Source organism: Python bivittatus, unplaced genomic scaffold, assembly GCF_059951505.1.
Source record: "Python bivittatus isolate LINGU-HERP-01145 unplaced genomic scaffold, Pbiv_v1 ctg000080_np1212, whole genome shotgun sequence".
In the NCBI taxonomy this organism is placed as follows: domain Eukaryota; kingdom Metazoa; phylum Chordata; class Lepidosauria; order Squamata; family Pythonidae; genus Python; species Python bivittatus.
This window is the reverse complement of record NW_028277035.1, coordinates 42,181,348-42,196,560: the sequence shown is the minus strand read 5'-3', so window position 1 is coordinate 42,196,560 and position 15,213 is coordinate 42,181,348. Positions and strand designations below refer to the sequence as shown.

The 15,213-nt window shown below is 40.9% G+C and overlaps 2 protein-coding genes across 2 annotated transcripts; both read left to right on the top strand.

The window, feature by feature from the left end:
• The first annotated feature begins 419 nt into the window (after positions 1 to 419).
• On the top strand, positions 420 to 2,842 carry LOC112542471 (serine protease inhibitor Kazal-type 6-like). The gene is made up of 4 exons (XM_025175454.2): positions 420 to 609; positions 1,583 to 1,611; positions 2,229 to 2,338; positions 2,668 to 2,842. Exons 1-4 carry the CDS (start codon positions 477 to 479, stop codon positions 2,714 to 2,716), a joined length of 321 nt encoding a protein of 106 aa, XP_025031222.1. The 5' UTR covers positions 420 to 476; the 3' UTR covers positions 2,717 to 2,842.
• A 3,664-nt stretch (positions 2,843 to 6,506) lies between these two features.
• On the top strand, positions 6,507 to 9,328 carry LOC107326508 (ovomucoid-like). The gene is made up of 4 exons (XM_025175455.2): positions 6,507 to 6,649; positions 7,383 to 7,411; positions 8,698 to 8,807; positions 9,130 to 9,328. Exons 1-4 carry the CDS (start codon positions 6,595 to 6,597, stop codon positions 9,179 to 9,181), a joined length of 246 nt encoding a protein of 81 aa, XP_025031223.1. The 5' UTR covers positions 6,507 to 6,594; the 3' UTR covers positions 9,182 to 9,328.
• The last annotated feature ends 5,885 nt before the right edge of the window (positions 9,329 to 15,213 follow it).

Sequence of the window (15,213 nt, the reverse complement as noted above, 5' to 3'; positions counted from 1 at the left end):
TATGGAATGACACCACTAACTCAAGAAATTTAAAAAGAGATTTTATTTAATACTACTGATAGAATGTTATCAGGAATAGGTACAATTTGCTACTACAGCCAGGGGATTATATCAGTTTTATCTAGGAAACCTATCTACTAATTTACTATTTTATTTTACTTTATTTTATTTTATGTGAGAATATTTCAGTAGGTCTTTTAAAATCTCTTCACACTGATGTCCTGAGAACAATAGTATGTAATTTTTAACTTAGCTATGACGTACGTTCACAGGGAATAATTTACTTTTCTTATTGTTTGTGGGCATACAGATTGCCATACATTTCTTGCATTCTGAACTTGCACAAAAAAGGAAATTTCAGATCAGTACATCACAGACTTTTATAAGATCTTATTTACACATGGAATTCCATCTGCAAGGAGGGAGAGATTACATCACCAAGGTAGCAGAGACATGCATAAATACCCAGGTAACAGATGAGGGTTTTGAGGGCTCACCTTCAGCATCTACTGCTCAGAAGATTGCTACCACAACCAAGCCCCACTAACACAATCATGAAGTGTGCAGGCTTTCTGCTGTTCACCCTGATGGTGGCGTTCTTGTTTTCAGGTGAGTCAGATTTCCTATTGCAACTTTTTCTTTCTTCAGAACAGAACAGAATACATCTTTATTTGGTCATTGACCAGCAAATTTAAGAGAAGTCTTTCTTGAGAGTTTTGCTTTGAGGATTCACATCCTATTATATATGCTATCCAGAAAGAAAAAAAACCCAGTACTCATACATCCTCAAGCCTACTTCCATAGGAAATTCCTGTCTCAGTGGGTTCCATATTAGGACTAAATTAAAAGAAGAGACTGCTCATGTACAGTAAGTAGACTGAATCACTGGAAGATCCTCTACCCCAAGGGTTCTCAGACTGTGGGTCACAAGCCTTGGGGAAGTTTTGACCAACTTAGAGAGTAGATTTATCTGTTCTTAAAGCTGATCAGGCCTGCAAGTGCCAATCTCCCTAAAGTGACTTTAGGGAGATTACTAAACCTGTGAATCTGGCCATCTACCAAACCATAAACTAATCATAGTGGATTTATTTACTGTTTAGTAAATAAATCATGAAATTATGAATTTGAGTATAATTCATAAATGAGTTACATAAATTCATGTATCATTTAAGGGTTTATGATATCATAAGATTTGAGGATTCTTTCTCAACATACCACTTGTCACCCTTCCCAATACTGCCTGACAATCTCTGTAAGTACAGTGGGCCTTGGGGCAATGGAAGAATTTACAATGGAATCAGAAGGTCTACAGAAATAAAAAAGATTGGATCCCATTTAGCTTGGATTTGAATATATTTAATGATACCCCAAATTAGCTTAACTATTGCTGTTGATTGCTTATAGAATTTTGCATTGATTTGTCCATTTTAGTTCAGGTAGACAGTGATTTTTAAATGAAGACTGCTAGAGAGACAAATAAGATACAGACCAACACAAATACATATCTTCTTAGATAAAAAGAATGAAATATAAGATTATATGGATTGCTTTAAATATTTACATTTGGATGTTTTTGTTTCAGATGTTGCTGCTAAAATAAAAGATCTAGACGTAAGTGCAAGTATTTATTATTAAATGAAGTTCTCTTGATGTAACGCTAGTGATTCTAGTGATGCTACTTGATAATGATAATGCTGTGTCAGAGAGAATGGTGCAGGGAAAATCTGTTTAGAATACAAGTATTTATTTATTAATTATATTTATCCTAACTTTAAAGTACAAAAATCCTTCAAGAAAAGTTTAGAAAATAGACAACCCTAAAATGTAATAAACTAAACAATGTTTTAGGCTGTTTTTATGATTCTTTTACTTTCATCTCATGTTCTTAGTATATGTATCTTAATACTGATAGGAGGGCACTTATAAACTATTCTGACTGTGGCTGAAGGGCAATATGACTATGGTAAAATATAATTCCTAAAAACACAAGATCCATCTTCTAGTGTCACTGATGAGAAATGGCCATTATAGGGAACAGGGAGGCCCACCTATAACAGATGATCACTGGGCTTGTCACAGAAGACAAAATTACAGTTTTACCAGAAAATAACAGGTGCCTGTTGGTCATACAATTACAGTACATGCACAAAGTATGTTGATAGTTGCTGTCTAACTGCAAAGAAAGGTGCACTAAGCCTGCAAAATGAATAGTTTGCTTTTTCCCACAGGATTATTGTCAGGGGTACCCAAGCGATATATGCACCCTGGAGTACGAGCCTCACTGTGGTTCCAACGGCCACACTTATGGCAACAGGTGTGGTTTCTGCAATGCATATGTGTAAGTATAGGGTTGCATAGGCAGCCCTGGAATTCTTGGTTTTAAAAAAGAAGCGTTAAAACTGATCCTTTTTTCAAGTAGGCCATGAATATTTACTCAGAAAGCATTTTTGGTCATAGATATATTATGCAGTGGTATCAAGTAGAATATTTTGCTAACATTAGGTGGGAGAAGGAAATGTAGCTGTAGTGACCAATTTCTAGAGATTCCAGGTTATCTTGCTGGGGTATATTCAGGTATATTATATTCTTCCTGTTTCCTAGGCAATGAAGGTAGCTGCATGCCTTTGGTTCTCACGTTTCACGTTCACCTTTGCTTTCTTTCCTCAGGAAAATGGGTAAAAGCCTTCAGCTGCTGTATATGGGGAAATGCAAGTGACGTGAAAATGCAGAAGACTAAAGAACATTTACTATTAAAAAAATGAAATGTTTCATACTTTGCTCATAGCATCTCTATAGTAACATTTATTCTGCTTCTGCTCTGTTGCTCAATAAAAATTTGCAATGCCTTAATTTTATTTCTGTATTTTCAATGCTTGCGCGTGCCCCAATCCTGCCTAGCCTCCATTCCGTTACAACCCCATTACAATGAACAAGAAAGCATCTTCTGTCCTAAATTCTGATTGAAAGCCTGTTTTTATTGAATGGTTGGATGATTCCAAAGACCAATCTATAGCCTAATAGTGGCTCAGAAATGCCTTCCTAACCATTCCATCAAGACACATTCCCTTGACCCAGCCTTCATCTCATCTTCTGCCCATAGCAGAGGCCACCTGACTTGCTATTTAGCTGATGAGGTGTCTTCTATCTCCTCCCAACAAAAGCCTTGCTGTTTGTACGATTTCAGGCATTTTGGCAGCATCTTGGCAATGACATGGTCAAGGTGTATGATTTACCCATCTTCTATTAGCTGCTGCAGCCATGCTTCTTCCTCAAGGGACATTTTGGCTCAGGCAGCAGGAGATTGGATGCAGGGCACCTGCTCATTTGATGTCTGACAAAACGCTAATCAGGCATTACATAGGATCCTTAACTACATGGATCTAACCATCTATCTAACCAATCATCTGAGACTGCTCTAGTCATATATATATAAAAAGAAGTTGACGCACAGGCAGGTCAGATGGTGGAGAACACTGGCTGAAGTGGGAGGGAGTTCTTTGCACACAACAGCCCCATTCTGCCACCAAAGCCTCTCCTGTTTTACCAGGCTAGACCCTTGAATCAGGGTTGACAGACAGGAGGTATGTGAAAACTCACCTCCTCCCCAACCCAAAGGGAGAATAATTTGTGATTCTTTTAGGGGATCCATAAATTATGTTTCCTATTTTCTCTCATTAAAAACTTAATTAAGAACATAATCACTCACTGGCTTCACTGCCAGGGGAGAATGGCATTCAGCAATGTCATGGCAATAGCACTTGCAAGTTGCTCTGATAAGTCTCCCCCACCTGCCAACAGCCACTCTAAGCCCCACCATGCTTGTGCCACATCTTGCCAGCCACCCCCACCCCCTTGCACGCTCTCCCTCACCTGGCAGCAGCTGCTTACCTGCCTGCTGGCCTGCTTTACAGCCCAAGAAACTAGGGAGAGTCTCCTCCTCCTCCTCCTCCTCCTCCTCCTCCTCCTCCTCCTCCTCCTCCTCCTCCTCCTCCTCCTCCTCCTCCTCCTCCTCTTCTTCTTCTTCTTCTTCTTCTTCTTCTTCTTCTTCTTCTTCTTCTTCTTCTTCTTCTTCTTCTTCTTCTTCTTCTTCTTCTTCTTCTTCATAAATTTTATTAAATTTCCAAAAGGTTAAAATGCAAGAAGATCAAAAAAGAAAGAAATGAAAGAAAAGAAAAATCAATTAAGAAAAGGCATAGAAAAAAGAAAATTAGCTTCCAACTTTCCTTGGTACAGGTATAAATGTAAAATACATTCACCTCTTACTCTAATTAACTCTTCTTCTGAGCCTCTTGCCCCACCCTATCCAGCTGCAGGCTACGCTATCTCTTATTTGACTGTTCCCTTGGCAGTGTCTCTTGGCACAGTCTCCCAAGGTATTTCCCATTAATCCCAAGATTAATGAGAGTAGAGTGGGATAACCACCACCTACACTAACCCACTAGTCAAATCAATAAGCCCCTTCTAAAGGCCATCAAATATTCACAGAGATGAAGAGAACTGATTCCAGAGTCATGGGGCCAAGTTCCTAAGGGCCCGGAGACCATCGCCCTGGAGCAAGGAACCAAAGGAAGGCCCAGCTCATAAGAATGTAAAGAATGAAGAAGACTGTAGAAATAAGGTCAAAGAGATACTGGCAAGAAAGGTGACCAGAACGTTCTGAACTAGTAGTTTAAACTGAGCTCTGTCTTGAACAGGGAGCCATTGAAGAGCCCGACACTGAAATAAGACATGAGAATAGTGTGGGAGATCTAGAACAGCCCAAAGAGCAGTGTTCTGGACTACGGTTTGGAAAAGAGAGAGGAATGGGGAACACCTGCCAGGAAACTATTGTAATGATTTACTCATGCGTGAATGAAGTCACACTCTCTGGAAGAACAGAAACTTTGGATCCTGTGAATATTCATCAAATGAGCACATTATTAGCATCTAACCAGGACCCCCACCCTTCTCAGGGTTGCAGACATCCATGGGTATGGGGGCCTGGCTCTCAGCGCACATCCATCCAACACAATCCAGAGTGACCTTGGTAGTATTAAGGAACAAATTGGCTAAAGAATTGGCAGAAGTGGGCTCTGAGGAAGAAGATACAGATAAATTTGCCAAAACACAACACGGAGGAGATCTTTCTAAAAGTCCCATGGAAAATGAAACTTGTGAGACACATAGCATACAGTACTTGTTAGATGGAAGTTGAGGGGGTATTAAAAATAAAGAAAAGAAGACCAAGGATTGATCTGATATATCCTAAAAAGGTCTAATAAGTGAAGACAGTACCAAGTCTAAAGGTCCTCTACTAATACAAGTGGGAGGAATAGAAGAAATAGAACATAAAACAAACAAAAATCCTGTGCAGATGGTGAGGAATCAGAATGAATGCTAAGGACTCCACAAAACAGTGCAGGACAGCCTGGTAGAAGAAATCCACAAAGTCAAATTAAAAACTCCTACAAAAATCTATGAAATGGGTTCAGGAGGACTGCTAAGAATGATTACTAAAGAACCCATCTCCCATGAGTGTGTGTGTGTGGGGGGGGGTGCTTTCAAGGGCCCAAAATTGAAAAAAAGGCAGTTCTCACTTGTTGGCATCTTCATCCTTATGTGCCTTAATCAGATCTGCTTGCATGTCTGTTTCAGGATCAGATGGCACAGGTATCGCTGTTGCACACACACACTTGCCCATCCCATACATTCTATTGCCCTCTCAACAGGAGTGCCTGATTCTTTTCTAGCATCTTTCTCACTTTCCCGCTGGCTATAAGAAAGTAGGCACTATGAAGGCTTTTTTCCCAGTCTTGATCCAGAACATGGAAAGGAGTGAGAGAGAAAAGAAATGGAAACTTTTCTATTGATTATTGTTCTCTTCCTTTCAGCTAACAGGATTCTGGAGGAGATGTACTTCATCCAATCTTCTTTTTTTACTTAGCTCTACAAAATATGTGAAGTGGTTCTCTGGGAGGAAGTGGGAAGCCATTCACATGCCTCCAATCCTTAGAGTACTGTTGCCTAACAGCCTCTTGGCTACTAGATTGCAAGAACACACATAACCTCTTCAAGGAATGGGGAAACTGTCACATCCATTCTTCTCAGCCATAGCTATTCATCAGTTGCAAGAACAATGCAATTTCACTGCTTTGTGATAGAGTTTCATCATCAATATCATATCTAGAAACACATGCTGAAGGTTATCATGAGGCTATCTAAAAAACTGTACTCTGTGTATTCTTTAACAAGTGTATTACTGCTGTTTGGTGAGCAATGTTTTTTTTTTTTCACGCTCTCCCTTTGAATCTTTTTTTGCCTATGATTTATGACTTAGCAAATGTTTACTGTTCCCAAAATTTTATTTAATATTCCCTCCCAGAAGCCGACTAACACATGTTCTTCACATTGCCCTATATTAACAGAAAGTTGAAACTGAAAACCGCCTGTAACTATCTGTAATGTCAACATTTCTATCTTTTTTGATAATCCAGGTTGCAGTGACATGCTTATATATGTAAACGTCCAGCTCAAGTTTAAACAGCACCTGGGTCAGCGACATCTAGAAGACATTCTGGTGGAAGAGCTCTGGTGTGATTATCCTCTTCTGCTATCATGAAGGTGGCTTTTTGTCTGATTTTTACCCTGACGCTGTTCTTTTTGTACTCAGGTATGTAACACATCATCCTGCAAAGGATCCTTTTCAGGTAGATGGCATTTGGAGACTTAGATCCACTTTATCCACTCAGCCTCACAAAAGTGGGCATTTTAAGGGCTACTTCATAGGAATGTTGTATTTATGACGGACTTCCAACCACAAACTACAATTGGTGTTCTGTGGCAATGATACAAACCTTTAGAACAGTGTTTCTCAACCTTGGCAGAATTCTGGGAGTTGCAGTCCACACATGGTAAAGACTGAGAAACACAGCCTTAGAACATAAAACTCGAGCACTGCACAGGTACTGAAGTCCAAAGATTGGGCAACTTTCAAATGTTAAAGCCCCAGGAACCACTACCATTTCTGATGGTCAATCAAAACCTGGAAACCTGCTTTTCTCAACTAAAACCTAACTACCCATCATACTTAACCTGAGATTGTATTTCAATAAAAGGGTTATGGATTTAGGTCCCCCCAAGCTGTTTTATGTTTGCTTATTTTTGTTTTTGCATTGTCAGCTGCTGAAAGCAATCGATATTTAATTTGATCATGTTTATCTCAACTATTATTCAGTGATACATTACATTAATTTGCATTTTTGCAATATCTGAATATATGTGCACTTGAGACAGATGTGTAAGGTAAAATACTCTTTTCACAGTGAAAAAAATTATTTTGTTGACCGTTATTCAACATATGGTTTTATTTTATATTGTTTATGGGTTTGATCATTTGTTTTTAGATGCTGCCATTGAAGAAGAACCAATGCCAGTAAGAGTCAATCTTGTTTTTGTTTTCAGTATACAATGAACCCTAATGAACACAGTTGAGGATTTAGATATGCAATGGTTTTGCGGTGGGATGTGGGGGGGGGAGGACAAATAGCAATAAAAAAACAATGTCTGAGATGAAATTTATGTGGACTATGTGGACTTTTTAAAAAAAAAACTAGTTTTAAGGATGCAAAGGTAAATTTATGATTCATGTTACAAGAAAAAAACAAACAAACAGTGAGGCTACATTCAAGGAAGTAGACCTTCCAGTATAATGGGAGATGTAATTAGGGAATTGAATAGTAAATTAGGTAGATGTCTTCTGCCTCCTCCTAGTAACAATTGGAAAATACACGGTGAAAGACGTATTCTCTCTGATCTCACAGAGAGCATAATACATTAGTATGGATTATTAAAGGAGATGACAAAAAGATGCTACCTTTTGCAAAGTTGAGCTTGATGTGAAAGGAGAGCCAAAAATAAGTCTCTACTACAAGAGTTCCATTATTCTGTCAGGGGAGACATCCAACAATGCCTTTCAAATATAGATGCCAAAAACTCAAAACAGGATTGGGACGCTGCTGATGTATCATCCGCTCACTGCCCAATTGTCTCTTTCCATGACAGTACTGATAAAAGTGACCTCAAGTAAGGTATTGCAGTCCTCCAGATGGATGGCCCCGAGAATGATACCCCTTTATGTCAAGGCTGCCTAATTAAAATTTTATGGCCACAATGAGCCAGGACTCTGTCTCAAATAATATTTAGCAACATACTTGGCACATTTGGGGTCTTTGAAACTAATCACCATTGAAAGCGATGTTGTCTTTTAAGCCCTATCCCTAAATGTAAGGAGTGAATATTACTAAATACAGTAAAGGTTCTAGGAGAAAAATTAAGTTTCTCTTTTGACATGCAGTAGTTCTAGACTGGACTGTCTTTCACTTGTTTTATACAGTAATCGTATTAACAGCATTTTTAAAATTATTTTAAATGCAAATAAAGCCAAATCAAATTTAGTTTTTTGTCTTAGCCCTAGTTATTATATTCTGGAGCAGTGTTTCTCAACCCTCTCAACTTTAAGATGTGTGGGCTTCAACTCCCAGAATTCCCCAGCCAGCATGGCCATTGCAGAGATTTCTGGAAGTTCAAGTCTACACATATGGAAGTTTCCCAAATCAGAAAACATTGTTTTACATCATTAGGTTTGGACTAATACAAGATATTCTGTAGCCTGAGACTAACTGGGGGAAGACATTAAAATATGTGTTGTTCTCTCTGAAGATTGATTGCAGTGGTTTTCCCAGATTAGCATGCACCAAGGAGTATGAGCCCCATTGTGCTTCCAATGGCAAAACCTATGCCAACAGTTGCCATTTCTGCAATGCACATGTGTAAGTATGGGTTTCACTCATGAAATCAAAATGAGCAACTTGAGTAGACTTCTTTGCAGGGAGGCCTGAATTTGTTGCAGTCTGCATTTATTCCAGGTAAGTTTACAAAGAATGTTCTGAAGTCAATGAACCCCAAAGAAAGGAGGGGCTGTTCTCTGTTGCGATACCACAGCCAGCCAAGATGAGGCAAGGGTTAATTCTGCTAATTACAGAAAACCCTTCATTTAAATTCTAGTCCTGTAAAATATTTTGGGTTTGTAACTGTAAAAAAGCTTGTACCTTCTGGATTTTCAGATTCTGTGCTATGTCTTTCTCTCCGTAGACGAAGTCGTGGAGTTATAAGATTCAGTTACTATGGAAAATGTAAAAAATAATGCATTATAGATCCAGAGGATTAAGAGATACTCCTCCAAGCAACATGGCTCTTTCCTGGTCCTCCCTCCCTCCACTTTTGTTTGCTTAGCCAGGGAATATCTTCCAAATGAATTTCATTTGTCAATAAAATGAACTATGCATCCTGACTGCTTCTGACTTTCTTTTGCAGACAAACTCTATCCCTTTATGTTTATTAGACTGCTATGTCACAAAAAATGAGGCAACTCTTTTACAGCAAAAGTTTTTGTAAAACTCTTATTGGCAACCTGTAGTCCATAGGACGAGGGGGCAATTATTTTTTGTGTGATTCTTTTATTTAAATTTCCCAAAAAGGTGCGTTTAAAGCACAAAACCTAAACAGGGTTTGTGTTTCATAACAGATTTGCTCAGATATCAGCAAATCACCCCAACATTCCCAGGTTCTCCCTTATCATAGGTTGGGGGTGGGGTTGAGGTTTCCTGTGGGCGAGGGAATGGCTCATAATGCGCAAGACTCAATCACGCATGTGGGCAGGACCACAACTTTCTATATTTATTCTATAAGTTTTTGAATTGGTAGGCAGTTTCTTTGGGGCGTGTAGCTGTATTAAACCTAGAGATGTCCCTGAAAGAAATGGGTTTTGTTTCACACTTTGGTTTGTTCTAGTGTATCTTGTTTCATACTCCATACAGAATTTTTGATATGTGTGTGTTTTGTGTCATGCTTGGAACCCTCAAATCGACATTTTGAGGTCGGAATATTTCAAGGAAGAAATGTTTTGCATGTCCCTCACTCAAAGCCATCCATCTCAAAGCAGCCACATTTTGCTTCAGATTCAGAACACTCTTCAAACACATGTATTTTGTTTCACCCTCAGAATACTCAAAATAGCCATTTTAGGCTTGGAATGTGTCATGGCAGAAACATTTTGCACATCCCTAGATATTGATTGATTGATTGATTGATTGATTGATTGATTGATTGATAACATTTATATGGCCACCCAATTCAACCAAGGTAACTCTGGGGGGCTTACCAGAATTCAACAAAAACTAGCAAACAGAAATAAATAAAAGCATGGTACACAAACCTGCAGACGGTATAACAATAAAACAAAAATAACACCATCATCTAATTGGGGCTCCAACACATCATGGCTCAAAGGCCAAGGGAAACAGCCAGTTCTTGACAGCCTTTCTAAAGACCCACAGGGATGGGGCCAACTTAAATTGGGAAGAAGGCTGTTCCATAAATAGGGGCTGCCACTGAGAAGGCCCACCTCCTGGCTCCCAGTCAAGGGACTCAGACTGGGCCCTCCCTATCACAGTGTGTGGGTGGGCAGATACCCTGTTATCAGCCCTTCAGGATAGACTAAATCAGGAAACAGACTCCACAGGAAGACTAGGAGTATACTTTATTGAGACAGGCAACAGTAACAGAATCTTGCAATCCTGATTGTGCTTTACTCCCCTCCCTCTTTTATCCAATGAATTAGGGAGAAGCATGCCTGGGTCTCTCCTGAATACTTGTTGTCCTCAGTTAACGACTATAATTGGGACTGGGAACTCCATCACTAAGTGATGTGGCCATAAAGCGAAAAATCACCAATGATGGCAGTTCTGGCAATTCCAGCTGCAGTCGTTAAGCAAATCCCACATGGTCGTTAAACACAATGTCATGTGACCCCAACTTTTGACTTCCTGCAAGCTTTGTCATTGATTTTGCTTGTTGGAAGCTGGCAGCGAAGGTTGCAAATCGCGATCATGTGATTGTGGGATGCTGCGACCATAATTATTGTGCACTGGTTGCCAAGTGCCCAAATCATGATCATGTGACCACAGGGATGCTGCAACAGCTGTAACTTCAGGGACCCATTGTAAGTCTCCTCACTTAGCACCATTGTAACTTCGAACAGTCACTGAAAGAATGGTTGCTAAGTGAGCACTACCTGTACTATCTTGTTTCCCAGAACTTAAGGCATGTTTCAGCCCACTTTGTTTATATAATAGCAATTTCCCTGATTCTCTACAACTGAGGAGAAGGCAGTCCCTCAGGTGACTCAATCCTATGCCAAGAATTGCTTTAAAGGTGACAATCAGCACCTTGAAGCCAACTGAGAGCCCATGCAGCTTGCAGAGCAGTGGTATCACCTGGGCATATCGAGAAGCCCCCATAATTTCCCACGCTGCTGCATTCTGGACCAATTATAGCTTCTGGGTGGTCTTCAAAGGCCAGTTAGATTATTGCAATAATCTAATTGGGAGGTGACTAAGACATGAGTGATCGTGAGTAAGGCCTCCTGATCCAGGAAAGGGCAGAATAGACGCATAAGATGTTGTGCAAAGACCCCTGGCCTATGAGTGCAGGAAGACCCCCAAATTGCATACTGACTCTGAATGGGTAGTGCCACCCCATTCAGAGTCAAGGATGGAAACTCTTCAATTCTGGGACCCAAGGAACCCAAAACCCATGGCAGGGTTGAGCCGAAGCCTGTTCTTCCCATCCAGGCCCCACAGCCTCCAGGCACTGGGAAAGAACCTTGACAGCTTCACCAGGATGGCTGAGGGCAGAGATGCTCACTTAGCATACTGATGATACCTCACTGTGGAAGGACAGGCTACTCAAGGGGATTGCAAACACCTGTGCTCCTTCTAGCCCCTCCCATTTGAGCGTTTCCCCAGGGTCACCACGGCTCAGCTGCCAATAAAACAGAGGCAGTCCCCCCCCCCAACCGGTCTGAGATGTGAAGTCGGGCAATCAATCAAAACTAATCGACAGTCCAAGACCAGACAGAAGGGAAGCAAAAGCTTATCTTCCCCAGGCACAGAAGGTGCTTTCCCACAGTGGGACCCAGCAGTCCAGAAAACAAACTTATTCCAACCAGGAAACATCCAAACCAAAAAGATGTGAGAACTCCATTGGCTGGCCCTTGAAAGCTACAACAGAGCAGAAAAAGGTTTTCAAACTGGGTACACAAGCAGGTGTTTGAGCATAGGCCCAGATGCAGCAGTGACCGCAGGGGAGATGGTGGGCACAGCCTCGTGATCCAAACCCTGACCCTCTGGGATAGTGTTTCTCAACCTTGGGAACGTGAAGATGTGTGGACTTCAACTCCCAGAATTCCCCAACCAGCTGCTCTGGTATTTGTGTGGTCAATGCATATATAAAAAAAGGTGGAGCAAATGTATCTTCCCCCTCACCCCTCCATACACACACATGCATTCAATCCAGAACAATTCACAATTCCATTCTATTCATCAGAACTTCCACAGTTGGCTCATCTGATAAATGGCCATATTGCTTCCTTTAGATCAGTGTTTCTCAACCTTAGCTATGTGGACTTCAACTCCCAGAATTCCCCAGCCAGCTTGGCTGGCTGGGGAATTCTGGGAGTTGAAGTCCACATAGCTTAAAGTTGCCAAGGTTGAGAAACACTGCTTTAGATGTTTTAGTTTGCAGTCAACGCTGTCATTTGTGATTCAAACCGGAAACTAAGAGACACACAGCTGAGCTTCATAAACCTGTTCATAAAAGTGCAGAAATGTACTTTATATATACATCATGGCAATGCTTTATGGCAATAACGTTTTCGCCTGCTCTACTTAAATATCACTTAAAGTAATGAGCAGAGAGATGCAGCCATTTCCCTTGTCTGTGCTCCTCTATGTAGGAAAAATATTTCACGGTGGCCATCTAGTGGATATTGTTGGTATTACAAGGGCTTTGGACTTTATCATGCTTTCTCTTCCCTTTTTTTGCGTTATCACGATCTTTCTGTGATTCACACGGTTGTAAAATGGACTGCACCAATATGATTGCATCAGCCATATCAAAACATTGTGTACTGAAGCAAGGCCACTTCTCTAATGTGCATAGAATATGATCCCAGGACCACAACACTTCCCCAATCTAGAACTCTGCAGCCACTGGCAGTAGGAATCTCAGAATCTGTAGACAAAATAAGATTGTTAAATGATGAGCAGCTTGGTGGAAGAGGACGGAGAGAAAATTATCTTTCTTCCTCACGAAATTAATATTCAAGGCATATCCCCGAGTTCTATTAGTGCAGACAAAATAATTCTTTACAAAAAGACACATTTCATTTATAACATTGAATCTTCACTTTTAGAAAATCTCCACATATAGGAGATACATTGGCAGGCGGAGTGCTGGCTGGGGAATTCTGGGAGTTGAAGTCCAGGCATCTTAAAGTTGCCAAGGTTGAGAAACACTGATCTAAGGCATGCATCCTCATTTCCCCTTATCATTTTCACATGGGATCCAGCGGAAACCATTGTCACAGCAGGGGTTACATCTTTCATCAAAGAAGGACACTTAACAATTATGCAGCACCACAGTACAAAGATACAAATATGACTAGGGGTGTGCACAAACATTTTTTAAAAAATATTTTGTTCTGTGCACAGAATAGGTTGAATAAGATTCATATCCTAGACATACATGTGTAGGATTTGGGGTGCAAATCATACAAAGAGGCAAACATCTTTAGGCCATACAAGCTGTACCTCCCTTACATCTAGGATAGCCTTCAGGAGTCTGCCTAGGATCTGGACTCAGCTTCCTTGAAATGCAACATCTCAGATCTGTGAATATAATTGTTATATGAGATTAAAAGACAGTTATTGTATTATGATTTATCTTGTAGAAGAGAGTGCTCTTCAATGCCCAATTTTAGATCCAACATTATATAAATGTTTGGTTTCTTTTCATTTTCTGTTGGAGCTGTCTTCTGAATATTTACTTGCTTGCTTGCTTACAGGAGTTATATGGCTGCCTATCTCATACAATGACTCTAGGTGGCTCACAACAATCCATAAAAACATGGTTAAAAAGAAAATTACCGTTCCCCCCAGGTGCCAGACCAAACAGCCTCCAGCTAAACCCCCATCGTAGCTCAATGCTTGGAGGAAGAGCCAGGTCTTCACAACCCTCTGGAAGGCTAAAAGGGTGGGGATCCCTCAGATCTCAGGTGGGAGGCTCTTCCAAAGGGCTGGGGGGGCCACTTAGAAGGTATGCCTCTGAGGTCCCATCAGATGGCAACATTTAAGGAAAGAGACCTGGAGTGTGCCCACCCTGTCTAACCTAGTTAGGATGGGCCAATGCCCTTAGGGCAGTGTTGTCCAAACTTGGCCACTTTAAGATGAGTGGACTTCAACTCCCAGAATTCCCCAGCCAGCACTCCACCTGCCAATGTATGGCTGGCTGGGGAATTCTGGGAGTTGAAGTCCACTCATCTTAAAGTGGCCAAGTTTGGACAACACTGCCTTAGGGAGAGGGGGTCCCACAAGTAACCTGGCCCTGTGCCATGTAGGGCTTTAAAGGTGATAACCAGCACCTTGAATTGCATCCAGAAAGCAATCAGAAACCAGTACAGCTCACACAGCAGTAGTGTTACACTATAGGTAGTCCTCAACTTATGATCATTTGTTCAGCAACCGTTCAAAGTTATGACGGCGCTGAACAAATGGTGGTTACGACCGGTCCTTGGAGTTCCAGCCGTCCCAGCTGCAGGGTACTCAAAACTGTACATGCTATTGCATTCTGGACCAGTTGCAGATTTTGGATGGTCTTCAAGGGCAACCCCATGTAGAGTGCATTGCAGTAATCCAAATGGGAGGTGTCTAAGGCATGGGTGACTGTGAACATTTTTGTGCAAATAAAGCATTGGGTACTGGAAATAAGTATGGAACTTGAGCCTCATCCCTTTAACTCTCAGCTGTTGCTGTGCAATCATCCAGGGCTGGCTCTGAATAACCAAATAACTTCCCTTTTTCCTATTTAATCCTCTTCCAGGTGGCCTCTCACACCTCCTGATGGATTTCAGATTCCTCTCTCCATCCCATGATGATCTGCTATTGCCACATTCTAAGGATCTGAGATCCAAATGCTTGTCTCATTTTTCAGTCTGCAGAAAACTGGCTGATCCTCAAGAACTAAGCTGAGCTTGCCAGCAAGAGTAGAATAAGAAGAGAAGGAAAGGTTCTGTTTATTGTTTTATTGTTGAAATACATATTTACCTAGAAGCCTACG

Bases quoted from the DNA above. Each gene is read 5' to 3' on its own strand.
- LOC112542471 (XM_025175454.2), top strand. From the start codon at position 477: ATGAGGGTTTTGAGGGCTCACCTTCAGCATCTACTGCTCAGAAGATTG. The intron at 610-1,582 runs GTGAGTCAGATT...TTTTTGTTTCAG, and splicing joins GGTGGCGTTCTTGTTTTCAG to ATGTTGCTGCTAAAATAAAA. The intron at 1,612-2,228 runs GTAAGTGCAAGT...TTTTTCCCACAG, and splicing joins CTAAAATAAAAGATCTAGAC to GATTATTGTCAGGGGTACCC.
- LOC107326508 (XM_025175455.2), top strand. From the start codon at position 6,595: ATGAAGGTGGCTTTTTGTCTGATTTTTACCCTGACGCTGTTCTTTTTG. The intron at 6,650-7,382 runs GTATGTAACACA...ATTTGTTTTTAG, and splicing joins GCTGTTCTTTTTGTACTCAG to ATGCTGCCATTGAAGAAGAA. The intron at 8,808-9,129 runs GTAAGTATGGGT...TTCTCTCCGTAG, and splicing joins CATTTCTGCAATGCACATGT to ACGAAGTCGTGGAGTTATAA.